At 43.2% G+C, this 27,714-nt stretch overlaps 1 protein-coding gene across 5 annotated transcripts in view; it reads left to right on the top strand.

The window, feature by feature from the left end:
* The first annotated feature begins 12,543 nt into the window (after positions 1 to 12,543).
* The window catches only part of FRZB (frizzled related protein), a 20,584-nt gene continuing 5,413 nt past the window's right edge, over positions 12,544 to 27,714 (top strand). For all 5 annotated transcript variants that reach the window (XR_010368969.1, XR_010368970.1, XR_010368968.1 and 2 more), the window contains exons 1-3: positions 12,544 to 13,030; positions 21,175 to 21,222; positions 25,900 to 25,965. Coding sequence is in view for 2 of the 5 variants with exons in the window: in XM_064433721.1 (XP_064289791.1) it covers positions 12,577 to 13,030; positions 21,175 to 21,222; positions 25,900 to 25,965 (568 nt within the window). In the remaining 3 variants the exon portion in view is untranslated. The remainder of the gene's footprint in view (positions 13,031 to 21,174; positions 21,223 to 25,899; positions 25,966 to 27,714) is intronic.

The following is a 27,714-nucleotide window of genomic DNA, read 5'->3' as shown; positions in this document are numbered from 1 at the left end:
GCTTTTATGTGAAGACTTCTTTTAATCCTTCACCTTTTGCCTTTTGCGATAGCGAATCTTGTAAAAGGTTGGAAGAAGGAATTAAAAACAATGTTAAAAATGTCAGTTTAGTGCCATTATCCTTTAAATCTTATTTTTACATGATAAAGCAAGAAAAGCATTTATATAGTATGTAGCTATGCCAGTTGTACCCATAGAAATAAGTGTATTGTTAAAGTATGAAACTTGAAATAATCCTAGAAGGGGCGAATGTTGCTAAAACCATAACATCAGGCATGACTGAGACAGATGTATAATAGTCCCTTTTTTATCAGTCATGCAAATTGGCCTTGCAGGGTAGCCTGGGCTCATTTAGCCTGAAAGCTGACCAGATGGTTGTGCTCTGTAATCCCTGATGTATAAAGCTGTGTGTTCCTCAACAGGCTCTGGACATTGTATAGAGCCCCTGTTCTTGGTGCAACTTCTGTGCATGCTGGTAACTTTTTCTGTTATGAAAGAGCTGTTGTGTGCTCAGTTACAATAGCTTCCTCTGTCCAGAGGAAAAAAGTACTGGAATAAAATTGTCCTAAGGAAGTAAGACAGTACATCTATATTTTTCCTAATAATGCATTTTATGTTATGACTATGGAAGTGTTTTTAAATTGGTAAGTTAGTACCATAATGAAGAAGTTTGTTCATAAAGTAATTAGGTTGAATGTGAGACTTTTGAGTTCTTAAATATTACTCTGTAATATTTATACTCTAATACATTCAAATGTTCTGTTTTCAATTACGATTTTGATTTTGATGTAGCCTTTTGTGGGAAAACAATGCCTATTTTCAAGATGGATTCTTGAAAAATTCAAGTTTAAGAAATAACTTTTGTGCCTTTAATATTTTTAAATACAAAACAATTGTATGTGTCCATTTGCCTCAGATCCCAGATTTCCACTGCCTGTGGTGTTAGTGAACCTCATCAAAAACAGGTTATCACTGACAAATAGATAATGAGTGCAGTATCTCTGCAAGAGCTTCTGACACAGTTGGATTAGATTCAGGCGTGAACCTTGTAGACATGGTAGTTTCTGTGGGACTCCTTACATTGTCTGGCACACAAATCCCTGAGGTGATGCCTTTTTAACTACACTACTGCTTTTTAACTTGGCCAAGATCAGAACAAACCACACAAGGGAAAAGCTGGGGAGGAATCATGTGGATTCATCCATGCGTTGGTTGGATTTGGGCAGGGCTGGAAGGGTTTCCTTGTTTTGTTCTTGCTGCATTTCTGTCGTTCCTGGTTTCAGCTGAGCTACCCCAGAGCTGTTTAGGGTTCAGCCTGCTCGTGGAAGGCAGAGCACATCAGGCCTGGTCCTCGAGGCAACCTGTGACCATGCACTGCACAAACTGTCACAAGCCTGGTGATCCCAGTTGGCTGGGGAGGAAGATAGAGAAGGAATTTTTCCTCTGGAGCCTGCAAGACCATGTCCACAACTTAGTAAGTTCAACACTTGCCACTGTATATATGGAGTCATCTCAGGTGGCCTTTTGTGCCATTACAAACAAAATGTGTTTGTAATTCCTGGAGCACAAAGCACAGATGGCTGGGCTGAGTTGGCCCCATATGGAGCCAGTTTGGATCAAATGTCTCATTCATGGGGGAGGGTTTTGCCTCATGTGAGAAACAGTGCAGAAGAAGAATGTCCTGTTGCTGCCCACAGAACTGTTTTTTATAGTTTAAAAAGATCTGTCTGCCAGGAGAAAAGATTACCATTGAAAGCAAGGGCTGCTCCTAAACCTTTCTTTGCTGTAATAATTTGATTTCTATATAGGAAAAGGAATTGGTAACATTTGGACTGTACTACTTCTTATACACTGAAGAAAAGCATTCTCCCCAGAAAATGTTGGAATGAGGCCAGTGATTTGAGGAAAGATATGAGCCTTCTTCAGCAGGTCGTCATGGGCTTGTGTGACTTCAGAACTTATTCATTCCAGATTCAGGAATTTCGGACCATAAGTAAATATGCTTGGCCTCTAAGCTGCATTTTTTCCGAAAGCTTCCCTTGTCCTGAGATTCAGCATTGTGATTCACACTAAAAACCAAACCCTCCGTTACTTACTAGTAACTTAAAATTCTTGAAGGTCAGGTATGTCTGAACTAATTCTGTATTTTTTTTTTCCCCTGTGAATTGCTCCCTCAAGCTGAATGAAACTCCAAGCTAGGAGTTTAGGTGTAGCAAGTCATCCTGTTCAATCAGTGAAAGAGATTTTTTTAGACATAGGCTTCAAATTGGTCTCTCACATCCAAATTCAAGCATCCTTTAACACCATAGTGCATTTTGGATACAACAGAAGTAATTTATTGCAGTTGTATTCACTACTAAATGGGGCTGATAAACTAAGGACTGGAAGAATATAGGGAAGTGCTTCCATTTCAGTCCTCGTGGCCAGCCCTGAAACATGGGCACAGCTGGCTGTCCATAGCAAGGTAATTGAAATGGCAGCGACACCCATATATTAATTGGTTTCATGGATAGGAATGGTTTTCAGTGTTGTCAAATAACCAGCTTTCAAAAATACTGAAGTTTTACCTGTATTCTTCTGTAAGTATAATTTTTAAAGCATTTTAATGATAAAGCTAAGTCTTCCCCTGACATGAGAAAACTTTTTTTATTCTAATTGACCACTCCTTGTATGCTTTTGCTATTTGTCATGTTTCAAAGTCTGTAAATATTTGTACTAACTCACAGCAAAATCAAAATGTCCCCCTGACCTGTGTCCAAAACCATATTAATTTGCTATTAGTCATGCTTTTTCCAGCACTCCTGGGTCAAAACGACCTGTTCACTGGATATGGTGTCAGTGTGTCTTAAACAATTTAGGAAAAGAAATTCTGAGTACTAAATTCAGAATGAAAAGCATCTGTTGAGCTTTGCATGAAGTAAGGGTATTTTGAATAATTTCTCATGTAGACTTTAAGGTTGTTGCCCTGCTCATGATCATAGTAATCTTATGAAGTGCCTTCTCACAACAAGTGAAGGTAAGCAATAAAAATGATACTGGCACCTGTATGTAGAGAAATGTGAGCTGCAAAGCTGTTACAGCTGTGTCAGCCCCAGGGCTCCTGAGTCCAGTTCATTTCCCACTAACCACAACTTTTCTGTCTTGTCAGTGCTCCCGTCATGTGTCCACCAGCACATGGGAAAGACCATACACAGGCTACCTGCACACTCCTCCTGCCCTCTCTGCCCTTGTCATTAGCCTTTGAGTCTGGCTCAATTTGAGGAATCTCGATGGGCAGCCAGTGCTGAGAGGTCTCTGTTTGGCAAAAGCAGTAGTACTTCATACAAATTCAGCTATCTTTTTAACAATAGCAAGGACACAGTCTCAGCAACAATGAAACCAGTCCTTGCATAGTCACACGAAGGAAAGAGAAGTATCACGACAAATGCATTGTAAACTAAAACTGTGTTAATTATGGTAAGGCAGAAGAGGGTTGAAAAGAAAAGGGAGGTGAGAGGGGAAAATGCTTACCACAGAGCCAGCAGAGAAGTTGGGAAAGACATTGCTCAGTTACTCTGATTCCATTTAGTGACTGAAGTCACTGGGTGTTTTGTGGATCAAATCTACATTGTATCTCACAGACTTCAGAACTGCTTTTAAAAATTTCAGCTGATGTATCCTTTTTATTCCATGCTACACATGAAGCAAACTTATCCAGCCTTAGGACTATTTGTAAATAAAGAATCCTTGCAAGTGTAAAACTTCTAGGTGTCTTACCATGAGCTTTTGTTTGCCAAGACCAAGTCAGCAGAACTAGATAGGACCATCTCTCTCATGCCTGCTTGTCATGGAACCCTAAAGGAGGTATGTGCTGTTTGGATTTAGTTCCATGGATGTCTGCACTGCAGTGGAAGATGTTGAGTGTCACAGTGAGATCAGGTAAGTGAAAAAGTTCATCTCAGCAGTTTCTTATTCTGGATAACAAATCACTTCAAAGGGCTGAGACAGTGGGCTGAGCCGGTGGCACTTGCTTTTGAGGTAACTTTAATAGGGGAACAATTGCACCACTGTTTCCATAATTTTTTTTTGAGTGCTAAGAAAATATGTGAACTTTTATCTAGTAAAAACTCAAAAACTAGCAACAAGGAAGTTACAATGCATTTGAATTTTATAATATAATACTAATTGCTGGCTAATCCATGGTGCCCCAGGCACTAATTGGAGGTGGTCTCAGTCCTTTGCTAAGGGGTGTTGGGATCCTGCAAACAGAGGATGGGCTCACTGGGTATTTCATCAGTCCTTAGTGAGCAGGTAAAATACACAAGCTTTTCTAAGTCAGAAAGAGTTGATCAGGTTTCTTCCTGCCCAGTTAAACTGGCAAATATTTGTGTGTATGCATGTGAGCTAAATTACTACAAAAAGATTTGTGTTTCCAATTTTAGTTTGCAAGCCTGTGGCTTCAGGGAGGAGGGAGAACACAGCATTATTGTAAGAACAAAGGTTCTATAAAGGTGGGGGCAAAAAAACCCAAACAACACACAAGAAAATCTTGTTGGTTAGTTTTATATATTTTGTTAAAGCAATACTAGGGGAGGGACAGCAGAATGGCCACACTTAAACCTGTAAATAATTCCTGGAAAAATGCCCCTAGCTATTCCCCTTGGTATTAGTTGAGCTATGGAAGTTTGTTGAGTAGAGAACTGAAGCAACTTTAAAATATTTAGTTCTAAACAGTATTCTCACCCTATTATTTAACCTTTTAAAAAATTGTTAATTTAAAAAAAATTAGTATCATCAGGATATAACTGGAGAAAAATAAGCATAGTAATAATTTACTCGCTCTGATTTTTTTTCTACCACAATAAAGTGGGTGTGGGCTAGGGAACTGAAAGTCCCAGAGTTCCCAAAATATCCCCCAAATCACTGTTTTGAGTGGGGTAGGGCTTCAGCACAGCCTGGAGCATACTACAGAGGGACTGTAAATCATTAGATATGCTGTGGGCTGCTGCAAGGGTCTAAAAGACCTGGTGGGCAAGCAAAGCCTTCTGCAGAAAAATAATATTTTCTAAGAGATTGGACACTTATTTTAAACTAGGCTGTGGATTATGTTAATGTATAATGGCTTCACGCTGAAACATTGTGTGGATTTATGCTCGTAGACCACTTGCTCTCCCTTAATTTTGGGGTATCTTTGTTTTCTGCTTTCATTGCTGTGTCTCACAGAAGTAAAAATAAGCTGGCAAAACATGGAACACCCTGACAAAGTCACAGCAGCAGCCTCAGCAACTCTCCCCAATTTTAAAGCTTTTCAGTAAGTCAGAGATGGGATGAGAAACTGTGTTGTGAAGTTAAAAATAAGCACCCAGGAGCTACTCATGTGAAAAGCCCAGCTGTGCAAGGGTCTGACAGAGCACCAGGCAAGTGAAGCACACAGGTAAGGCAGTTGGGAACCTTCATCTGGGAGAATTAACAATTTCTTTGGGTTAGCTTTTTAACATAAGATTGTTTTTACAGGGCTAGATTTCATAGTTTTCAGCTTGCTGGAGCATCAGCTGTTTGTATGGCTCAGCAAGTGTGTGAGAAGCTCTCAGGAAAGGTGATTCTTCTCCCAGATTTGCTGAGATCTCCATAGTGAACCCTTAGAGATCCCAATGGCTAAAATACACAGAAACTGGGCTGGCTTCTATTTATAGGTATTACTTGATCCTTAGTGCATCAAACCCAATCAGCTCCCACTGAAATGAGCAGTGAGTCTGAGTTTCAGCACCTGGTGATATTGGGCTGGTACTGCAAAACTCAGCTGTTTGTGCAGGGCTTATTTTTAGGCATGGGTGTGATTTGGCACTTAATACTGCAGGGCACTGCTAATAAATCTGGGTAAGCAGCAGCAGAGGCAGGCTCAGGCCATGCAACCAGAGAGGCTGTAAATCTGAAATAGTAAATTTATGGTTTAATGAAATTAAATTCAGAGTGGTTATGGCCTCTAAGCTAGGCCTCTCAAGTTATTTCTGCAGGGGCCAGACTAGAAATGCTGTGTAATGTGTAGAGTATTATAGACCTCTGTGGGTTTGGGGTTTTTTGTCTTAAACACTCCATCTGGAAGCAATTATAACTTGGAGAGGGTTCAGTGGATGTGGTTGTGTGTCTGTCGTGGCCCACAGTGGGAGAGAAGGATGTATTTTTTATTATCCTCGTGGTCATTGTAATAGGGTATAGCAATTTGTCACATTAGAGTAACAAATTGAATGCATATTGAAATTGAGTGTGTGTTCACAATGCTACCACGGATGCTGTCTCACAGTCATAAACACTTGAGCAGGAGTTTAAAGCAGAAAAATAAGAAAAACCTGTATGCTGGCAAGCAAAGCAGCCAAGCATCCTCCTTTGTGTCCCCTCCCATGCAGCAGCAGGACAACAGTGGAGCAACAACTGCCTTGAGGACACTAATTACATGTCAATCAGTACTGTTAAGTGACTGTAGATGGTTGTTCATCTTTGTCCTGGGAAATTGGTGCATTGAGAGGAACAATGGAATTAAGTGAAAATGGAGCTACTTTGCTCTGAAACATGCAAATGCTTTCCCAGTTTGAAGTCCAGGAGCTTAGGTACTAACCAACTACCTGTGCTTTTATTGCCCCTGAGTTTAAGATGTGCTCTCATTTTTAAGGAAAAAAAAATGGCAGTGGCATCCCTTGCTTTAAGTGGCTGCACTTTTGGTGCTAAACCAGGGGGTCAGGAATGTTGACATTGTAATTCAGCTGCACAAGGAACAGGAGCATCTCTGTTCCACCACAATCTCTTGGCGTCTGCACAATATTTTACAATGGAAATGAGCTGGGAGGATTTGAGGGAAGGTTGCTAAGACACATCAGGAGATTCAGCTTTCTGTCTTCTGCTCTAAGTCCCTTCAGCATGGCTTAGTGCTTTGAGAAACACATACAACTTGCAATAAATCTGGCAGTGATTTCCCACAGAAGCACTCATCCAAGTTCCAATGTCCAGGTGGAAAATCAGCATTGCAGGTGGCAAATTTTATTATTGAGAAGCTGTAAACTCTGACATGGCCACAAAAATCTGGGAAAAATCCTAAACAGCAGACAAAATCACTCTGGAAAATGAGACTGCTGTGAGAGAGATGTGCCAGTATGTGTCTCTGTGGATGGACTTAAAGCCTGTAGTACAGAATTGGCATAAGGTTGTCTTTGAAATGCATGTCAGTTAGGCTTCTTGGTGTTAAAGATAAAGCAGCATATTCTCCTAATCATACTACTGATTTTACCCATAACATGAATGCAAGACACTGGGCAAATAGGTGTTTGCTTTTTTCTGGGAATTCAGGAACACTGGCAATTTGAGCAAATATTGCTATGAAAAATAAAATCTAGAAAGCATGTAGACCCCAAAAGCAAGGGATAGTTAATAATGGTCTGTCTAATAAAAACAGCCCCAAATATTACAGTCAGAAAAACTGCATTAAAAGAATCTTTTCTTCCTTGTTACTTCCACACCATCCATGGAGAAGGCTGAAAGATTATTAGAATAGGTTAATAGTCCCTTGTGTTTTATCTTCCTGAGGGAGTTGTAACAAGACCCTGGTTGAAACAGGAAATATACAATAAATCCCATTTTTATGACTCTGTAAGTCATTGATTTTATGGTTTTAGTAACAGGCATGTAAGAAGTATTTTAGGGTTTAGTTTTCAGTGAGTTGTGTGGTTGTTTTTGGTTTGTGGTTTTGTGTTTGTTTTTCTAAGGCAGTGTATATAAGCAAATTAAATCACATGTAATCCTGGGATTGCCAAAGAAAGATTCAGGACAACAAAAACCTGTTCTAAAGAAGTATTTTTCTCAGCTAGTTTTATTCTTGGGAATGTCCTGAATAGATACAGCCACACCTGCACCTTTTTCTCAGTTGGAATGGGCAGGACCAGATCATAAAGAAGTCTTGGTTTACAAGGAGCAGCCCACTGGGTCCTTGGGCAGCCTGATGAAATGGTCCCTGATGGGATGATGGGAAGCTCCCCAAGCACAGAGTGAGCTTGCATCTTCTGGAAACACTGCCACAGGTCACTGATCTGAATGAAGGGTCTGGCAGAACATGCAAACTCCAAGTGGAGAGATGACTTATTTAATGTCAGCTAGAGCTTACAGAATAATGCAGGCTGTTCCCTCCAGTGCTAGTGAGTTCTGTGGTATCTAAAATACAAATGTGCCTGCACACAGGCCTCTGCATCTTCAGGGCAGTTGTTAGACCAGGAAAAATAACACCCTTCTTCTGCATTTTTTTTTCCTGATCTCTGATTTTTCTTTTCTGAAATTCACAGAACCATGCAATGGTTTGGATTGAAAGGGACCTTAAATACAATCTCATTTTATCCCCCTGCCATGGGCAGGGACACCTCCCACTATCCCAGGTTGCTCCAAGCCTCTTCCAACCTGGCCTTGGACACTTCCAGGGATGGGGCAACCTGTGCAAGGCATCAGCACCCTCACAGGCAAGAATTTCTTCTAATATCAGCCTAAATCTGCTCTCTTTCAATTTGAAGCCATTTCCCCTTGTCCTGTAACTTCAGGTTTGTTTTAGACATTTCTCAGCCACTTGTAGACTATGGAATTAAATGCATCCACAGTAAGTACTTAGTACCTCTTCTCTTAGAAATGTAAACACAGATTTGTTGATCTGCTGAGCTCTGCCCCAAGCCAGAGTAGGTGGGGCATGTTTTGAGCTGGTCCTTCATTCTCCCTGTGCCTCCTCTGGCCTATGAGCACCCCTTGCCTATAGAGGTGAGATGCTGGGGTGTGTTTATGGGGGTGTTTCTTATCTTTAAAGGCAGACTGTAACACTTCAGGATAGAACTGATTCTAACAAATGCACTTGGGACTGGGATAAAACTGATGCTAACAAATGCACTTGGCTCTGCCTTGCCTGCAACATGTTAATCTTGACCAAACCTGTATGAATTTCTTACTATTGCAAAGAAAGCTTCAGATTTCAGTTTTATTTTTTTAATGAGGGCGTATTTCTATATTTCTATCCAGTAACGTAGTTATTCCAGCTTAGATTTGAAATACATGTATTTCTGTGTTTCAAGCCATGAAGTTTTCCTGATGGACAGTTCTAACAGTGCAGCTGGACATCAAAACATCTCAGAAAGCCAGCTCTTGCTCTCTTAAGCCTGTTGCTGTTTATCTGCCTCCTGCAAGAGAAAAACAAGGGAGGGGGAAATAGATACTGCGTAAAGGAAAAAATAACAAATAAATTAATGCCAGGTGTCTGGAAGCAGTTCCTTACTTAGCTTCCTTTTGGGAAAAGGTGAAACAACAAACCCCACAATCCCTTTTTATCTTCTCTGCAGCCCTCCTCATTGTGCTCTGTTTCTGTATCCCCAAATAAAGTTGGTTGGCCATCCCCAGAGCTTTGAGGGTTATCCTGCCACCTCCTGCTGAAATCCATCCTCATGGCATTCCAAGGTAACCAAGCTGGGTCTTTTTGGGGTTATGGATGAGTCAGTTGGACCTTGGGCACTGTGGTTACTGTGATTCTTGTGGGCAATAATAATAACAATAATGATAATAATAATAAAACAACAACTTTTTATGTAATTTTTATGAGCTACTCTAGAGGCAAATCCCTGTCCTGGGCCTCAACCCCACTGAGTTCTTGTTTATTCTAGGAAATGACTTTGTGTGATACTGTGGGCTGTATTATTATCCTTTAAATGTATAGGTTTGTACCAACCCCCCAAAGTGTACCACAAAACTCACAGGCATGCAGTGCTGATCTTAGTCTGCTTCTGGGCACACTTTTATTAAGAAACTCGTGCTGGTCATGCATGACATCAGGCTGATAGAATGAGGATACCTTAATTTGACTAAACCCTTTTGGAGTTGTCCAAGATAAGGAATTTATCCTTGTCACAACCCAGCCCCGAGTTTTAGCACTGCCCTTGTTGATGGAAGCTGTAGAAAGAGATTTTTTCTTCATAAATCTTAAGAAAGTGGTGGGAGAGAAGGGGGTGAAATTCCTGACAGCACTGTGGTAGCACCCAGAGTAAAAGCTACTTTGTATTTTGAGACTGGTGGAAAATTTCGGGTACCACAGCACATGCTTTCTCAGCTCACATACAAACTCCCAAGTCACCATTTTCAGTATGCACACATACTATAGTTCCAGTTAGCAGTATTGGTCTTGTGAAGCACACGAAGATAAGAGTAGGTTGGCAGTCTGCTCTTCTCCTCTAGCCATTTTATTTTCCTCCTAGTGTAACTCTACCTGCAGAGCAGAGCACTGTAGCTGCATTTTGATAGCATGAAACCACAGCCCTCCTCTTCTCTGTCTCTTTTTCTGCTTTACCAGGCTCCTTGTCTGTTTAAGAAGGTGTCAAGACTGGCCATAGTGCTTCTGTATAACACAAAATAACTTGGCAGACAGGCGGTGTGTGTAAATGTTTGCTTAAAGTAGCAATGTTTCAGGTCAGTAATCAGATTGCCTAGTTCCAGCCAGAGGTGAATTTTTACCACCTCGTATAAGCTGATTTACAGTGGAAGCATGAAGAGGTGATGAATGCAGACAGCCCTGCAGGCCAGCAGCCCCAGTGCTGCCAGCAGCCCATCCTCTCCCAGGCAGTAGCAGCTTGCCAGCAGGGCAAGTGGGCAGTGCTCTGCCAGCTCAGTGCATGGGAGGCATCAGTGTTCACACCAGCACCAGAAGATGTGAAGCCAGGTAGCATAGGAATGTGGTTTAATGTTTGTGATCTCGTGGGGATGCCAGCATTTGCTGCTCTGAAAGAATTTTCAGGAATTTTACTCTTTGAGTCAAGGAGTACAAGGTCGTCTCATGTAGATCTTGTAGACTTGGGGCTAAAAAATTGAGCTTATGGACTTGATAGCCTTGTTGCGGGCATTGGAATATTCACTATTATCAATTATTTTTCCTGCAAAGCACAGGAAATATATTTAAAGCTGGTTTGTGTAATTATCAATTGGAAAAAATTAACAGAAATACAATACAGAGATGGAAGAATGTCGTATTGAAGTCGAAAATACATTCATTTATGTCAATAGGTGTTTTTCATTGCACTGGCCCATTTAATCCCCCTCATTCTCAGGGCTGCACTGCTGTCAGGAAAGGTCCCAATGTATTCAGCCCTCAACCACCTGGGTAAGGTTTTTATTACACCACATGCTCTTTAAACATGTATTCTTTTACACTGCTAGGGAAAACTCAAGCCTGAGGTTTTGCTGTGACTAAATTTGAAGAGCTAGGAAGATTGGTAAAAAAAGAATTCTGTCTCTAATTCGCCCTGCAGAGGAGCAAGCTTCCCTTTGCAGGGAAAGTCCTTTCCCTTTGCTTGCCTTCATGGCTGCTTTGCAAGCCTGGATGCAAGTGCAGGGTCATGGGCAGCCTGACTGGTGGCTCCTAAGGCTGTCACATGCACATGTGTGTGAGCATTTCTGCCTCCCTTTGAGGCCCAAATTTTCTTCTAGGAGTGCAGGGAACAAGGTTTGGGTCTTCGAAATTAGCACCTGTGGAGGTGGGCAAATAAAAGGTACCTGTACTCCACTGGCCATATCACATCTCCTTGTTTGCTTGGCATGTGCCTTTGCTGGAACAAGGATATTTGCAGCTGAGTTAAAGGGATTAGGGTTTCATCTGCAGTCATATAGTGAAAAACTGCAGAAAAGCCTTCCTAGGCTTAGGACCCTGTGTTTGTGAGCCTGTATCCATGGCTGCTTTCACAGCTTGTTCACATTTTTCGTCTGGTTTCTGAGCACTGGCTTGTGGTAGGTGTGTTTCTACTCACAGGTTTGATTTAGGGGCAGAAGCTGGAATCATAAATGTGTTATCGAGCAGTTGCTCGTACGTTTATAACTGAATTTATTCAGCTAATAAATGTCAGCTTTTTTTCTCTGTGCAGCCTGGTCCAGTGGAAGGTCCCTGTCCATGGGGACAGGGGGCTGGAACTAGACGATCTTTAGGGTCCTTTCCAACTCAAACTGTTCTGTGATTCTATGATCATATCGAGGTGCGTTTTTTCAGATCAAGTCAAAACTCCCTTTGCTGCCCCACTATTTTGCAAGGTATCTCAAACAGTATCCAGCCTCTTCAGTTTTGTTTTTTTTTAACCTTCTGAAAAGAAAGCATCCCCAGCGGCTGAGCCGAATCTCGCTCATTTTAAAGCCTCTCAGCATTGTTACTCTCCTATGTCTAGGTGACATTCTTTTCGTGTGCACCTCCTGCTTAAGCATTTGCACCCAGCATAGTATGTGCAAAAAAAAAAAAGGAAAAAAAAAAGGTCTTTCCTAAAAATATGACTGTATCTACGAGAGAATGATCTGAAATTGTGTTCACGTTCCCAGTAAGGTTTTTACTTCGGGGGCAATTCCGGCTCTCTGCCTTCCGGCGAGGACGAGGCTCACTCCTCTCGGGCTCCCCGCAGCAGGAGCCCCCTCCGTGCGCGGGGCTCTCCTTTGTTCGGGGCCGGGCGCGGGGCGGAGCGGCGGGGCCGGGCGGGGCCGGGCCGGGCCGGGCCGGGCGGGCGGAGCCGCCGCTCGCCTGCGCCGCTCGGCCCCTCGCTTACCGTCGGGGCGGGCGGCATGTGGCGGGGGCTGCCGGTGCTGGCCCTGGCCGGGCTGCTGCTGCTGGGCCGGGCGCCGGCGGGCCGGGGGGCGGCCTGCGAGCCGGTGCGCATCCCGCTCTGCAAGCCGCTGCCCTGGAACATGACCAAGATGCCGAACCACCTGCACCACAGCACGCAGGCCAACGCCGTGCTGGCCATGGAGCAGTTCGAGGGGCTGCTGGGCACCAACTGCAGCCCCGACCTGCTGTTCTTCCTCTGCGCCATGTACGCGCCCATCTGCACCATCGACTTCCAGCACGAGCCCATCAAGCCCTGCAAGTCCGTGTGCGAGCGCGCCCGCGCCGGCTGCGAGCCCGTCCTGCTCCGCTACAGCCACGCCTGGCCCGACAGCCTGGCCTGCGACGAGCTGCCCGTCTACGACCGCGGCGTCTGCATCTCCCCCGAGGCCATCGTGACCGCCGAGGGCGCGGGTGAGTGCGCGGGGAGCGCGGGGACAATGGGCGGCGAGCGCAGCCCGGCAGCGCTGCCTCCCCTCACGCCGCTCTCGGCTCCTTGCCCTCCGCTCCGCTGCTGTCTTTGCTCTGCCTGCGGCAGCTAGAAAAGTTTGTTGGGCACAGAGTGTGCGTGACAAGTGACAGCCCCGCCGCCGTTCCAGGGAGCGCGTACGAGCGTGGGAGCTGCGGCTCTCGTTCCACACGAACGGGGAGCGTTTCCGCACCGCTCTCCGGGATCCATCGGCGGGCAGAGAGCGAAGAGCCACCCCAGTGAGGGGCAGCCCCAGGCTGCCGGCTCCCCCTTTCCCCCCGGCTCCCCCTCTCCCCCCGGCTCCTCTGTGCTCATCCCCAGGCACTCCCTCCCAAAGCAGGTTGCTCCCTTCCCGCACAAGGCCACCACTCCAGAGATTTGGGGAAAGGTCAGTGCCCAGAGGAGCCCCAGGCAGAGCTGGGGGGCCGGGGTCTCCCCAGCCGCTTTCTATGCACACCTGGAGGGAGAGAACATGCTCGTCTCAGTGGTTAGCACCGAAGGGTTCCCCAGCAGGTCCCTGGGCTCTAGAGCTGTTTCCAGGTGAGGAGTGTAGCAAGGTGCAGCCTTCCGTTGTGTTTTGTTCCCCACATTCCTGAAGCCAGCCAAACGCTGCGTCCTGCAGCCGAGCCCTGATACTGTGTGACCACTGTGGCCTCCCAGGGGCTGCTGGAACTGCTCAGCTCTACCTGTGCCTCCTGTTTCACCAGCTGAGCTCACTGTGGTCCCACAGCATGGCTGGTGCCATCCAGCACTGCTGTCGGGGGCAGGAGCATCTCTGCACAGTCAGGTGAGGACTGCTGGCTGCTCAGACCATGCTACAAACCCGCTGTGGCTCGGGGACCCTGCTCTTGTCACAGCTGCCTTTGGGAGTTGGCAGGACACCCCTCCAGTGTGGTGAGCTGAGCACCACAGAGATATTGAATACAAGGGACTATTGAGCAGGAAATTAAAGCAAGCTGGTGGGTGGTTATCACGAGTGAGCTCTGACCTTTTACAAAGTGACTGCAGTTCCTGTGCATTCTCAGGAAAGCATTTGCTGCTGGTGGGACCAGGCTACCATTTTCTTTGATGCAAAGTGCTGGTGGCTCTGCCAGACCTCTCCATCAGAGGACTTGGAGAGCAGACCAGAGGGGTCAGAGCAGAGCAGCACCCATGCACCCCACGAGCTTGTTGTGCTGCTACCTGTCTCCTTCAGTGCCCACAGCTGCAGTGCTGGGTTTTGGGAGCTCACTGACAGGCAGTGGATCTCACCTCTCTGTCCTCCCCCAGCTGTGGCCTGGCAATGAAAGGGGGACTTTTCATGCTGTGCTCAGCACAGTATTTTACTGTGCTTCTGTCCCACTACTAAATGCTTTATGTATCCCACTGCCAGTAATGCCAAATGCTGTAATTCCTGTTTTCTTCTCCTAACAAAATATCACGCTTCAGTTTCCTGACCGTGCTCCCCAGCTCAGCCTTCCCAGGTAAGCTGCTCTCTCTGTCTCCATTTATTTACAGGCCAGACAAACCCTACTCCATCTCTGACTCTATTCTCTTACCCTCTGCACCTCTTGAAACCTCCACACCCTGATATCTCCAGTCATTACTGCTATTTCTAACTTCTAGCTGCTTCCCTCTTGCCTTTTCCTACTTTTTTCCCCAGCCCATGAACGTAACCATCTATTTTTGCCATCAGCTGCTGCTCTCTGAGTGCTGCAGTCCTGTTGGGGTAGTTTTGGGGAGATCTGGTTTTGAACACCAAGCACCTTTCTCTGCAGCATTGAGGTGCTTTCAAAACCACCTTAAAAATGGCTCCAGCATGAGCAAGGTTTGGCAGGTCTGCAGCGATTTGAAAGCAATCACATTCAAATCTGGAGGGAGGAAGCTTGGCTGAAATCGCCCCCGAGTTACCTATTTCTGAGGACCTCAGCAGTACAATAACCTCTTTGAGGGATTCCAGGGCCAGATCCATGAAAACTCTCTTTCACTGAATGAGAACCTGATGACATTCTCATTTCTGGGCTGAATATTTTGAACTGATGCATTATGCACCAGACTGAAAGAATCCTTCTTGAGGGAATAAAACTGTTCTTTTAGAAAGCAGAGGGAAGGATTCCTGTTCTAGGAAGAGGTAAGGTGAACACTTTCAAATCCAATTCTCCAAATAAAGGATTGCAGCTCAGTAGAAGACACAAATAACCAACTGCCTGATGAGTACCGTGCAGAATCCCTGCTCTTATTTGCTTTAATTTATCTCCTAAGCATTCTAGCCCCTTCTGCTGTCTGTAAACTACATCTAATAGAGTGGGCAGAAATATAATCCATTGTTTTGTGGCTTTCTCTTGTAGAAGGGGCTTTTTGTTTTCTTCAGAAGTGAAATCTTGTTTTTGCTTTCATTCTTTGGTTACCTGTAACAGGGTTCTAATCTTTCCTTTCCTGTTGAGTTTTTTGCATTATTGCTGGTGAACATTACACATTTGTCTTGCCCCTTCCATGAGGGAGCCTTAAGGATGATGCAGTCAGTGTTTGCCCTTGTCAGAGCAGGGACTGGGTTCACAAGCCCAGTTTCCATTAGCTATATTCCCTGCATCCCAGTAGCCTGTGACTGTTGCAAAGTATGGAGGAACTGTGGTTGGTAAAATCTGTGATAAATCTCAGTAAGATAAATCTCACTTTCAGCTGTTGAGGCACAGTCCACCACAGACATCTTCTAGGGCCTGTGTCCATTTGAGTCCAGGTGTGAGGAAGATCCAGACACCTCCTGTCACAGCACCAAGGGACTGCTGGCCTGGTGAAGGGGTGAAGCAGCTGCTGCTTTGTCTGTGATGGAGAAAGCTGACAACAGTGCTGTGGTTTGGCTTCAGTTAGAGGAATAGCTGTGCACACCCCCTGGGCTTGTGCTGGTCTCCAAAACCTGAGTGGAAGTCTGGACTGGGAGGTCTTAAGTTCCTCAAGTTACAAAGACTGACTTCAAACATGTGGGAAGTGTATGTTTCTTGATTTTTCATTCTCTTTGGGAAACATCCGGGTTCCTTCACAGCCAGAAAGCTGAGGGATGCTGCAGGCATGGTGTGGGTGTTCAAGTGTGATGCTGAATAATTTGGCTTTTTGTGCAGGATCCAACAAATCATCATCCAGGATGGAGAATGAAGCAGCATCTTGACAATGCATTAACACCCCAGGTGTCAGATTAGTGCATGCTAATGTCTGAAGTCTCCTATGGCATTTATCCCACATCCCTGTCCTGGGCTTTTTGGAGCTGCAAGTGGTTCTGTGTGCTGACATTAGTACAAGCTGTGTTACATCTCTGGGAGGTCCTGTTCACTTGCTCCATATATTTCATATGCATATGCTTGTTCTTCCTCCAGTCTGTCAAATTATCTTCTTCCCTCATTCAGGGCCCTGTCAAACTTCCTTAGGTCCGTGAAGCAGCAAGAACTGCTGAGAGAGAAATCTCAAATCTAGAATTCCACAGGCAGGACCTTTAGTTTTGCAGGTAATAAGTGGCCAGTGTTGGCATTGGGATGCTGACTAAATAAGCATCTTCCACGTGGCTGCTACTGCCTAGCAGATTGTTTATATCTCAAGTGATGTGTTTATTCCTGTTTTGAAGAGGGAACTAGCAACAAAACCAGAGCAGTGTCATGGGTACTGTGTGTATTGGAAGTCAGATCTGTCAGGCAGGTTGTCTCACCTTATCTTACTCAGATAAGAACACAGCTTGAAGGCGTGTGGGCCTGTTAATAAGATGTTGAAGAAAAGGGAAGCCACGTCACAGAGTATCATCCGTGTGTAGTTAACACCCAAACTATCCTGAGGTGTCTAAGGAGAACTTTGAAATTTATTTTTTTTTAAACCACCACCTCTTAAACATTAAAGAAAATTATAGATTATTCACATGATGGACACCTATTTTCTTAAATCATATGTGAACCCATGATTTCTCCATGTTGCCCAAGTTCTCCATGTCTGTCTGGATGAGTTTATGGTAACCCAGGATGTTAATTTGGCATTGCAGGCTTAAAAGGCAAGAGAACAAACCATTTCTCATGCTTGTTGCTTTTATATTATTAACTTAATTTCCAAAACAGTGGTTTCCAAGCTCCAGATCAAATTTGTTCTGACTCTTTGCCTAGCTCTGCTTAGAGCAGCTGATGTGCATGACAGTGCTGGGGGAGTGCTACAGACCATGCTGAGGGTGAGCATTTGTGCCCGGGTTATCATTTATAAAGTTGGGATTTGTCTTTGCCTGAAGCTTGGGAGCAGCCTCATTTCTCAGTTAAATAACAAAATTATTACAAGCTTCAAGCCTGAAACAGGGCAGGAGAAACAAATAAGTGAATTTAAATCTTAGTAATGAAGATAGCACCAATGGTGTTAGGCTCACTACAGTTCAGCTGCCTTTGGAGGCTGAGTCCCCTGGATTTTACACTCTAAGCATTTAGTCAATACCTGGGCCATTAAATGTCATCAAAACCTGGTGGGATTTGTTATGAGGAATAAAATGTTATGTGGAACAGCCATGTTGCTGGCTGCTCTACCACTTGGAGTTTGAGTTCTTTGTATTAAATGTTAACTAGAATAAATTTTCCTATCACTTGCCTTTTCCGCACATGTTTTTGCAACCCACTTAGCAAAGATTCTCTCTGTATTAATAGCTGAAGTGAATGACAGTGAATTCATGCACTGTGGAAGGGTTTCTTAATTAATGGGGCTCACAGATGTCTCAATCTGAAGAAGGTACCCAAGCAGCAGCCATTGGCTATGGCTTAGTTCTTTGGAGCACAGTGCCTGGAGTGGCTTCAGTAATAGCTGGGCCATATTCTTTAATCATAATGACAATCAGGATCATGTTATTTTTTGCCTTTCTCTGCCTTTTAACATTTTTATTTATTTAAACAGTGGTATAGGAAAGATGTTTGCTGAAAACTAGGTATTACCAAGTTGTTTCTCTGTTCCAAACCCCTCATCTAAATCTGTGGTTGCAGGCACTGTTATTTTGTACACTTACTGTGTAAGTGGCTTTTATTTAGCTCTCCTTGTTAGTGTTGTGTTTTGGTCTTTATTTTATTTTTGGGTTTTTTTTTTTTATTTTATATAGAAACACTCTGAAAAGCAATTAATTAGGATGGTGTATTGGAAAAAAACAGTTTGGATTTGTCCTCTGCTCCTAAAAAAAATTTAATAGGAAATTTTTGGATTGGACCTCTGGACAGTATTGTTCTCTTTGGCAATCCAGCTAGCCATCACTGACAGGTATTTATTTCAGGAAGATAGCTTTGCATAGACAGGACTTGGCAGAGGCTTTGCCTGTGAAGAGGAACAATAGGAAGTCAGTTGTTTGGGGGATTTTAAATGGCTTTTTTCCCCTCCCTCTGCCTGTGTTGCAGCTGAAGGTCTCGGCTTGGTGGAGCCTGTGTCCATCAGGCTGCTGGGGACAGGGGCTGCATTTCACAGGGGCTGGGTGGCTGCTCCCCCAACCCACTGACTTCCTATTGTTCCACTTCTGTTCCACACCTGAGACCTGACGAGTGGCTGCTGGCAGGCCTGGGCTGGACCCTCTTCCAGTCTCCTCTCTGGTAGGTAAGCAGGGACCAGACTGTGTGAGCTTAATTGGGGAGAGGGCCAAAGAAATGAGAAGGGTTTCCAGAGAGGTGTCATGGGTGGCAGAGGTCTCCAGTCCCCTCCACAAGCCTGTGCTCCTGTCCATCTGTAGAAACCTGTCATCCCTGAGCAGGCATGAGAGCATTGGAAAGGATGGCCATCAAGGCAGGTCAGCACTTGCCTGGCCCAAGCCCTCCCAAGTCCAGAAGTGAGCTCTGAGCTGATGAATGGGTACCTGTTCACCCCTGCTCTGCTCACCCATGCCTGACACCAGGCTGCCCTGCTGCTGAGTGCAGGCACACAAACAGGAGGCACTTCCACCCTGCACACACTGTCTGGATTCCTCTGGCTGCACACACAGCTCATTCACTGGGAATTGCTGGTTTGGGGTGGGACAGGTGACCTGGCAGTGCAGAGTTAGGAGATACCTCGAGGCCGTGGTGTGCTGGAATTTGGTTAAAAATAAGTTGTGTAGCCAAGAGTGTGGGAACATCTGGTGCAAAGCAGGTCAGTTCCATGCTTGTTGGCATGTTTATACTGCCCATACCAAGCTCACTGGTTCTCCTTGTGTTGGTGTGAGCTCCAAGGACAGTTCCTCAGCCAGCACCCATGGACATTATACAGACAGAGGGAGGGGGAAAAAGCCATTTAAAATCCCCCAAATGGGCCAGGGGAGGCTGTGAACCCTTTACTGGGCTCTGGTTTATTTTGAGGTGTAATTTCAGTGTGGATTGGACTGGGTTTGCTCAAGCACCATGAAGTCATGCCTGCTTGGATCCATCCTTGGTTTAGGTAGGAACAGTGCATTTCAGGGCTTCTTTTTCCTTCTGTGGATGGGAGATGGTAAATATTTAATGTGATACTTCTCTTGTCTTCTCTGTCATAAAGATTTTTCTGTCCCCAGTAACAATTTTGGTAGAATGGGGAATGTGCTTTGAAGCTATGAACAAACCATCCCTGAAATACCCGTTTTGGTAGGAATTTCAGCTTGCTGGGCCACCTGAGAAACTAGAGGAGTTGGCTTGGTCATGTGCAGCTAGCCTTTGAGAACACCTGAGAAGGTGTCCAAGGCAGCTGAGTGAGAGGGGCAGGGAGCCTGGAGAGCTTTTGCTGCAGGGGTTTGGGTGCCCAGAATGGGGAAACTTCTGAGGCCAGCCCTAGGTAGACAGAGAGGGCTCTGTGGCTGGAGGGTTCTTGCAGATGTTTTGGCTGTACTTGGAGCAGATGGGAGGATTGTCACACCATAGACCTCTCTCTGTGCTTTTACCACATCAGAAGGAATTGTGGATTTAAAGCTGCAGCTTGGCTGAATGGACAAGACAACAGATCATTGACCCAGGAGGGGAAGAATGAGAAGTGTGGTTGTCCTTTTGTGTACTATTTGCAAGAGGGAAAACATTTCAATTCCTCTTCCATCACATCCTGGAATACCAGAATGCATTTGATGCAATACAAAACGCATTCTTAATGCACTGAGAATAACTCAGGTGAATAATCAGAATCAAACATGTAAGTAGGAATCAGCTTGGATAGTCTTGACTTCTTACAAGGCAGCATTGTTACATTTGTTCTACATTGCAAAGGCAGCTGCATTGCCTCCATGATTATGTAGGAATCTAAGTTGATTGTAGGATACCAGATTCCAGAATTGGAAGAGCAGCATAAATGAATAAATGTGCCAAATTACAGAAGGGCTTTTTCTTTGAAAGCTGATTTGTTTTTTCCATTTTATGTGCCATTCTAATAAAGTGTCCTGCCTCTCTCCCAGTTCCTGTTCCTCTTGCATTTATTTTGTCCTTAGCTCATTCAAAGTTATATGCATTAATATACTTGTTTTTCATGATTAAATATATGTATAAACCCATTAAATTGTGTGATTTAATAAATAGGTTTGAAATGATGCACTTTACAAATGTGGGACACAGTCCACTTATGAATGTGTCTGAAATGTATGAAAAGCAGTTCTTTGGGCATGGTGCCTTTTTAAACTTCTGTTCCTTATCTGTCCATCAGAGTAATCAGTGTGTTTTTAAACTGAGGGGAAGGTCTGAAACATTTATTTTGGCATTTGCTTCAACAGTGTGATTATGGTTGGTTGATTTGATTTGATTTCCTCAGTAACCAAAAAAAATCCCCAAAAGTAATTTCTCCTTCATCATCTAATTAAATGCAAACACTACATGTGTTTTCTGTAGGTGATCAAAATTCATGGCATAAATGTCAACCCTTGTCTGAAACCTGCCAGTCTGTAGCAATGGAAATGGGATATTTAGTCTGCTTCAGCATTTAACATGACATGCTGGGTTCAGGTGAAATTTGGGTAAGACGTTGTGTCACCTTTACTGGTCTGACCTCTAGAATATTGCAAGCTGTTTATTAGTCAAGTTATTAAGTTTCCACATACTAAATATTAGAGAAAGAGAAAACATTGTGATGTGTGTGTAGTGAAATAGTCCAATATTAAAAATACTAACATTTCTTTACATATTTTACAAATCCATGCCAGATTTCCCTATCGATTCCAATAACGGCAACTGTAGAGGTGCAGGCATTGGTAAGTACATCTTTATAAAACTGTATAATAAGCTGTAGACTTTCCAATCCTTTAAATATTTAATTAAGAGGGGTACTAAGTGATAAATACTTAAATACTTACTCTTGACTGAGAATACTGTAGATTGTGCTTTTGCATTCCATGGGCAGGGGGATTTGGGGACTGGTCAGCCTCAAAATGTCCATCAAAGCAGGAGGGCTGTGCTGATTTTATTAAAAGTTCTGTCTTGAACAGAGAAAGTAATCATTATTTTTTTTTTTTTCCCTGGGCAAAACAAGTGAAGATAATGGTTCATTTTGACCTTGAAGTTTTCAAATTAAATTCAGTACTCTTTGTAGGTAATGGCAATACTCCTGTTAGCCTAAGGAGGTTGAGAATGGCACCTTCTGAGGCTGGTTTTATTCCAGCAAGTCCCCTGTTGCTTTTTTTTCTGTTTTTGTTTTGCTAGAACTGAATAAAACTGAATAAAACCCTTTGAGCTTTACCAGTACTTGCCAATGCAAAGAAGCAAAGCCCAGGATGGTGGCTAATAATTACAGGAATGTGAATCTTTTGCTTAAGCAAGCCAATGACTGCAGATTTCCTTGAATTTTATTATGATTCCATCCAAAGTTCTCCTCTTAGGTCTGTGTCAAGAAATTGAGACTTGGAAGCCCTAGCACTGACCTCCATGTCTTTCCTTCTGCAGAGGGGCTGATGAGCTGCAGTGTGCACTGATGCTCACTTCAACAATATTAATACATAAAAGGTGTTGAACCTCACACTGGATACCTATAGATACAATTTCAGCATTGAGCTCTGTGACCAAATTGCAAAAATATATTATAATGACCAGTTTATAATACAGTTTAAAATACCAGTTTATAATACAGTTTAAAATTTTAATCAGTAGGTCCCAATGTGCAAACAGCTATATTTGTACAAAATGTTCTTTAAATCACACCCAGTTATAGTTAAAAGAAACTCATAAAAGCAAACCCTTTAACAGGCTTTGCTTTAAATTTTCTTGAGCATGGGACCATGTCTGGAGGACTGGCTCAAGATACTTGTTACTAATGTGAGTATCTTCATAGTTTGAAGCCATTTTCAGTTGTGTGGCATTGAGAAAGCAGGGATTTCATGCATGATGTGGACTGTACAGAGAGCATACAAGCTTCACTTGGAGCATGAAAGCAAAGCTGTATGCTCTCCATGTCACCTTATATCAAAACTGTGAGGCATATCTTCACTGCTGCCTGTCCATAGGCAGGTAATTCCAGTGAGTGACCCTGCAGTGGAAGAGAAAAGTTTGTTATGTTGTTACTGCTGTGAGGCTTTGATGGCTGAAAGCAAAACCAGACCTAAAAAAATCACATCTAGAAAATAGGGTAAGGATGCACAGAAAAATTGCTGGTGCAATATCTGCTGATACCACTGCCTTTTATTGTACATACATCAAATTAGTGATTTTTCTGCCTTTTACTGTACAAACATGATTTCCGGTTCAATGTGCTGCATCTGTCACAGCTGGACCACCTAAAAGGCCATGTTTCAAAATGGCTTTATTTATGTGTTCAGTAAAGTAAATTGGTAGTTTTGCCATTGTAACTAGAGACTTTTTGTTTGTTTGTTTTGCAAGTACCAAATTGATGTATTTTTTACAAAATCCCTTTGTGGTTTCTGCATCTTATTGCTTGTGCTGCTGTGCATGGTCACAGGGAGCAGGACTCATGGGTTATCCCTATTGGAGACACCTTTTTTCCCTGTCAGTGTCTGCTGGCAAAACCTTCCCTCTGAGTCTGCATGGGAGTTTTTTGGGGGACCTTTTTTACCTCTGTTGGCAGTGAAGTACATTGTTTTCTGCTTCATCACATGCTCAGGTTTCTTAGAAAATTTTCCAGAGTGTTTATTTTTTATCCTTTCTTTATCTGGGAGGTGTTTGCCAGGTTTGAGTGCCTGTACAGGTCAGGATTGCAGCCAGGTTTTCCATCATGCATGCACATATATTTAAGGTGACACAGATGTTTCTTGGAAGCAATCCATGGGGAAAACCATTCTCTCCATGTCCTTTGGCATTTACAGAGCGAAGTTTTCAGAGACAGAGGCTTTGAGCAGTTTGTAGCCCTGTATTTACTTGAAAAGAAGATTTACTGGCTGGCTGTGGTCTCAGCCAAAGCCAGCGGGAGCCTCTGCTGCCTGTCCCATGCTTGGGACATGCCACTGTTGTGGTCTCTGAGCTCTCCTGGTAATCCTGGCAGCTGCTGGGGAGGCTGTCAGGTAGGATGGGATTTTCCCTCAGCATCAGGTGGTGCAGTACATTTTTATTGCCACCTTTTGTGGGTGTTTCCACTCCCTGGGGCAAGGTCAGCATTTGCCTTCCTTGGAAAATCACCGTACCAGGGACTGGGAGAGAGGAATTGGTTCTGGCTCTAACTTTGCAACTGACCTTGGCAAATGACTTTTGTGCTAGTTTCTGTATCTCTAAATAGTGATTAGGAATAATGCAGCATTTTGTACAGTTCTTTTAAATGTAAATTTAAAAAGCATGAGGGTGACTTGGAGGTTCTTCGATAAGAACATGGGCAGGTCTATAATTTAGAAATAGAACTAGACTAACAAAATACATTCTAAAATTAATAAAGTAAGCCAATACTGCCTTAAAAGTGATGGAAATGTTAGGTGCCTGTGTGAACGTGGGTCACAGGAGCACATCTTTTATTCTCTGCTCCAAGGCAGCTCTGATTTGGCCCTCAGTATCCATGAGCTCACAAAGGCAGAAGGGGAGCCAAAAATCACTTCCCTTCTCTGCTTTTGTTATTTTAACACAAACACATAGAACAGTTCAAGTCTGTAGGACTATATATAGATTCCTGAGGATGTGTTTGAAATTCAAGGAAATAATATACTTTTCTTTTGAAATGTTTTCCTCTTTCCTGTATTTTTTTTTGTATTTTCAACTACAAAAATTATTCCAATGGAAAATAATTATTACATCAATTTTAAGTATTTTTTAATATGCAGGAATCTTATATAATCAAATAAAAGTTCTTTTTCAGACTCTTCATGTTGGATTTAACTGAATCACTGGCTTATATGCATTGATACTTAGGGTGATGGTGAATAGAAATAAGCTGCATTAAATCCACTTCCATTTATGCCAAATCAAATGTCCAAATAGATGCCCATGCACATGGAGCACTGGGATCTGCTGTTTGAAATTACTCCAGCAAGCCACACTTAGACACTGGTGTAAAATAAGTAAATATTTGCAGTAGCACAAGCAGCCCTGAAATACCAGTGGTGTTGATGAACACCACTGTGGGTCTGGAGCTTCAGCATTAGCATTCCCTGAGCACTAATGAAAATGGTTTTACCTCTCTTAGAGTTCCCAGCTGTCTGGCATCTGCACCTTTGGAAATGCTGCTCTGACAGTGCTCATTTGTGTTGGGTTTTTTTTTGGTGGGGTTTTTTTTTTTTGGTTTTTTTTTTGAAGGCTATCCTTCTGGCCACAAGGGCTAAGAATTTCCCTGTTTTCATTAAACTTGGCCTTCTGGGTCATGATAAAATCATGTAAAATTTACACAACTCCTCATGGTGGATTGGATGGACCTCTCAGCAACCTGATCCACTTGAAGATGTCCCTGCTTATTTGCAAGGGGGTTGGGCTAGGTGGCCTTTAAAGGTCCCTTCCAATGCCAAATATTCTATGAATGCCTGCTAGCCAGAATATCCTAGTTTGCTAAACTGACTTGAAATACATAATATTCAAAAAAATATCAGTCATGCACTGCCACAGTGTTTTCTTTCTGTGTCTCTGTTATGGTCTGTATGATAAAAGGAACAGAAAGGAGGGCATTCCTTAAGTCTAGCACTGAAGAGAGAGCAGCATTGCAAGGGTGGAATTGCAGCACCTGCAAGCACAGGATTGAACATTGAACTGGCTGAAAATGATGGTTTTGACACTCCAGACTCAAAGTCTGTGTGTCTCTGTTGTTGTGCTGTGGTTTGGGTTTGTTTTTTTGTTTTTGTTTTTTTTTTAAATTTAATTTTAGAATGACAGGTTTTTCTCCTAAAAAACATTTAAGGTCTCATGGACAGTTCCACATCTCCCAGCAGAACAGGCCAGGAATGCCCTGTGGTTTTTAGTGTTTCACTGTAATAAGCAAGTCACTTCGGTGAAATTTTTGTTAGGTGTTGTCAGATTTAACCCTTTTCTGACTCAGAGACGGGGTAACTGAGAGGTGTTTTAAAAACTTGTGTTCCATTTTCAGTCTCATGAGAAGGGTGAGACAATACAGGTGTTATAATTCATGCCATCACAATCAGAAGTCAGCTATTTTCTAATTACAAAACACTGTAAGTTTTCTTGGCTTAATAGGATCTAACTATGATCAAATTAAATAAAACAGGTGGTAGATCATAGTTAGATGACTTATTTAAAAGATAAAGCTTTACACCTTAGCTAAAAAAGCTTTACAACATAAATTTGTATGCATTAATTAGTATAATAATTACGTTAATAATGGTAACTTGTATATTTCACCATACGCGGCAATCAATGAACAAAAGCATCACATTCATTGATTGGATTTATTTTCTGTGACTCCAATTCCCACGCTGTGTGAGCTCCAGCTTTTGGGAAGACTGTCACTGGGTGCCTGCCCTTTTCTTACTAAACGAAGCTTTGTGTTTGTGCAGACCGCTGCAAGTGCAAGCCTGTGAAAGCCACGCAGAAGACCTACCTGCGCAACAACTACAACTACGGTGAGAGCAGCTGCAGGGCCAGCTCCCAGCCCTTCCCAGCCTGCAGGGAGGGGAAACTTCCATTTAAAAAGCCTAAAAAGTTCACTGTTATTCCTGGTAACCCAATATTACTTGTTGGAGGAGGAAGGTGTAGATGAAACATTTCCAATTTAGAAGGATGGAGGGGATTAGCTTGATGTGTACAAGGGTATCTTTGTTATTTCAGTTTTAGTGCAGGCATTTGGGGTTTGTGCACTTCTCTGGTGTGAACAGTGATGCAAGAAAAATGGCACTGTGTGCCTGAGCTGCCTCTGTGATTTCCAGCATGCTCAGCTTTTGCAGAAGGGGATGTTTGTAGTGGCTTTTGTGCCCACTAGCTGTCCCTGAGATCAAACAGGTTCTTTTCCTTCTGGTGTATCAAAGCCAGCAAAGAGCATCTTGCCAGCTGTGTGATGCTGTCAGTAACACCTGTAAAAGGCACATGTCCTGCTCTTCAGGCATTTCACAGCTCCAGGCTCATATTTTTCTTCATACTGCTTGTTTCAAGCAAATTAGGCCAATGAAGCCACTGAATACCTATCACAGGGGCTGGACAATTGGGCCCTTTCTTATTGCAAAAACCAGCCCCTTTTCAGCAGTGAAGCCTTTATCAGTTACACAGTTTTGAACCATAACAAACGTAATCCAACCATACCCTAAAATCTGAACACATCATGGTTATAAAACTTCTTTTTCTACCCTTAATTCAGCTGAGTCACTTTCCCACAGTCCTGTTCTACTTAGCCAAAGTAGCAGGCCTGAGCAATGATTTTACAAAGGTAACAAGGCTTTTATTTTATAAGGCTTTATCAATATATGCAGCACTTCCTTTTTCCCCATTAATCAGGTGAGGAACCTTAGGTTCAGCCAGCTTTAAGGCTTTATTTAAATGGTAATGATTGTATAATTTTTATTAGTATTATGCATTTATAAAGCCATAGTCAGACAATCTCCTTTTAAAAATAGTTGCTGTTAAAATCTAAAAAATTACAACTGTATTCAAACACTTTTTTGGCCTATAGTGAGTTGTATGTTGTTTTGGTGGATTTGTTTGTAAAAAAATTAGAGTGACTATTCTCTGTTCAGACACTGCATATGGCAGTCATTGAGCATGCTCCTGTCCATTTTCTCAAGCTTTTGAAATTAAATAGGTTTCAAAAGGCATTTGAAATATCTCCAAGCTAAAGCAATATTTTATTTTGAGATCTTAAAAGGTTTTGAGAAAGGGAATCATTCGGGGTAAATTGTGCATGGTAGATGCACAAGTTGGTGTTTGTTGGCAGCTGTATTTAATGTGCCTGCAATACATGAGGAGTGAGGAGATCTGCAACTCCATGGTTTTCTTTCTTCCATATTACCTTTCTCACACAGGAGACATTTGGAATTTGGGGTATCTCCTATTTATAGTGTGGAAAGGGACTCTCTGAATGGTGTGGCATTCTCTAGAGCATGACCTCTGGGCTGGCATTGCATTTGTGTGTGGTATCAGTTCACTGGTCAGCAGGAGAGAATGGAAAGCTCTGCCTTTGAAAGGTAACCTTTCCTCCTCTGCAGCCTGAGGCACAAGGAAAGGCCGAGAGAGGAAACAATTAGAGGGGTCACTGGGTCAAGATCAGGAGCATTGGAAGTTCAGAAAGAGCAGAGCAGATTAGTGCTGGGTCACTGGAGAGAATGAAAAAGGTAAGGGCCTGTCAGCCAGCAGAAGCAGTGATATGAGAAGTTTTAATGCAC

Source organism: Passer domesticus, chromosome 10, assembly GCF_036417665.1.
Source record: "Passer domesticus isolate bPasDom1 chromosome 10, bPasDom1.hap1, whole genome shotgun sequence".
NCBI lineage: Eukaryota > Metazoa > Chordata > Aves > Passeriformes > Passeridae > Passer > Passer domesticus.
Note: the sequence above shows the minus strand (reverse complement) of the source record. Positions and strands in the feature narration are given on the sequence as shown.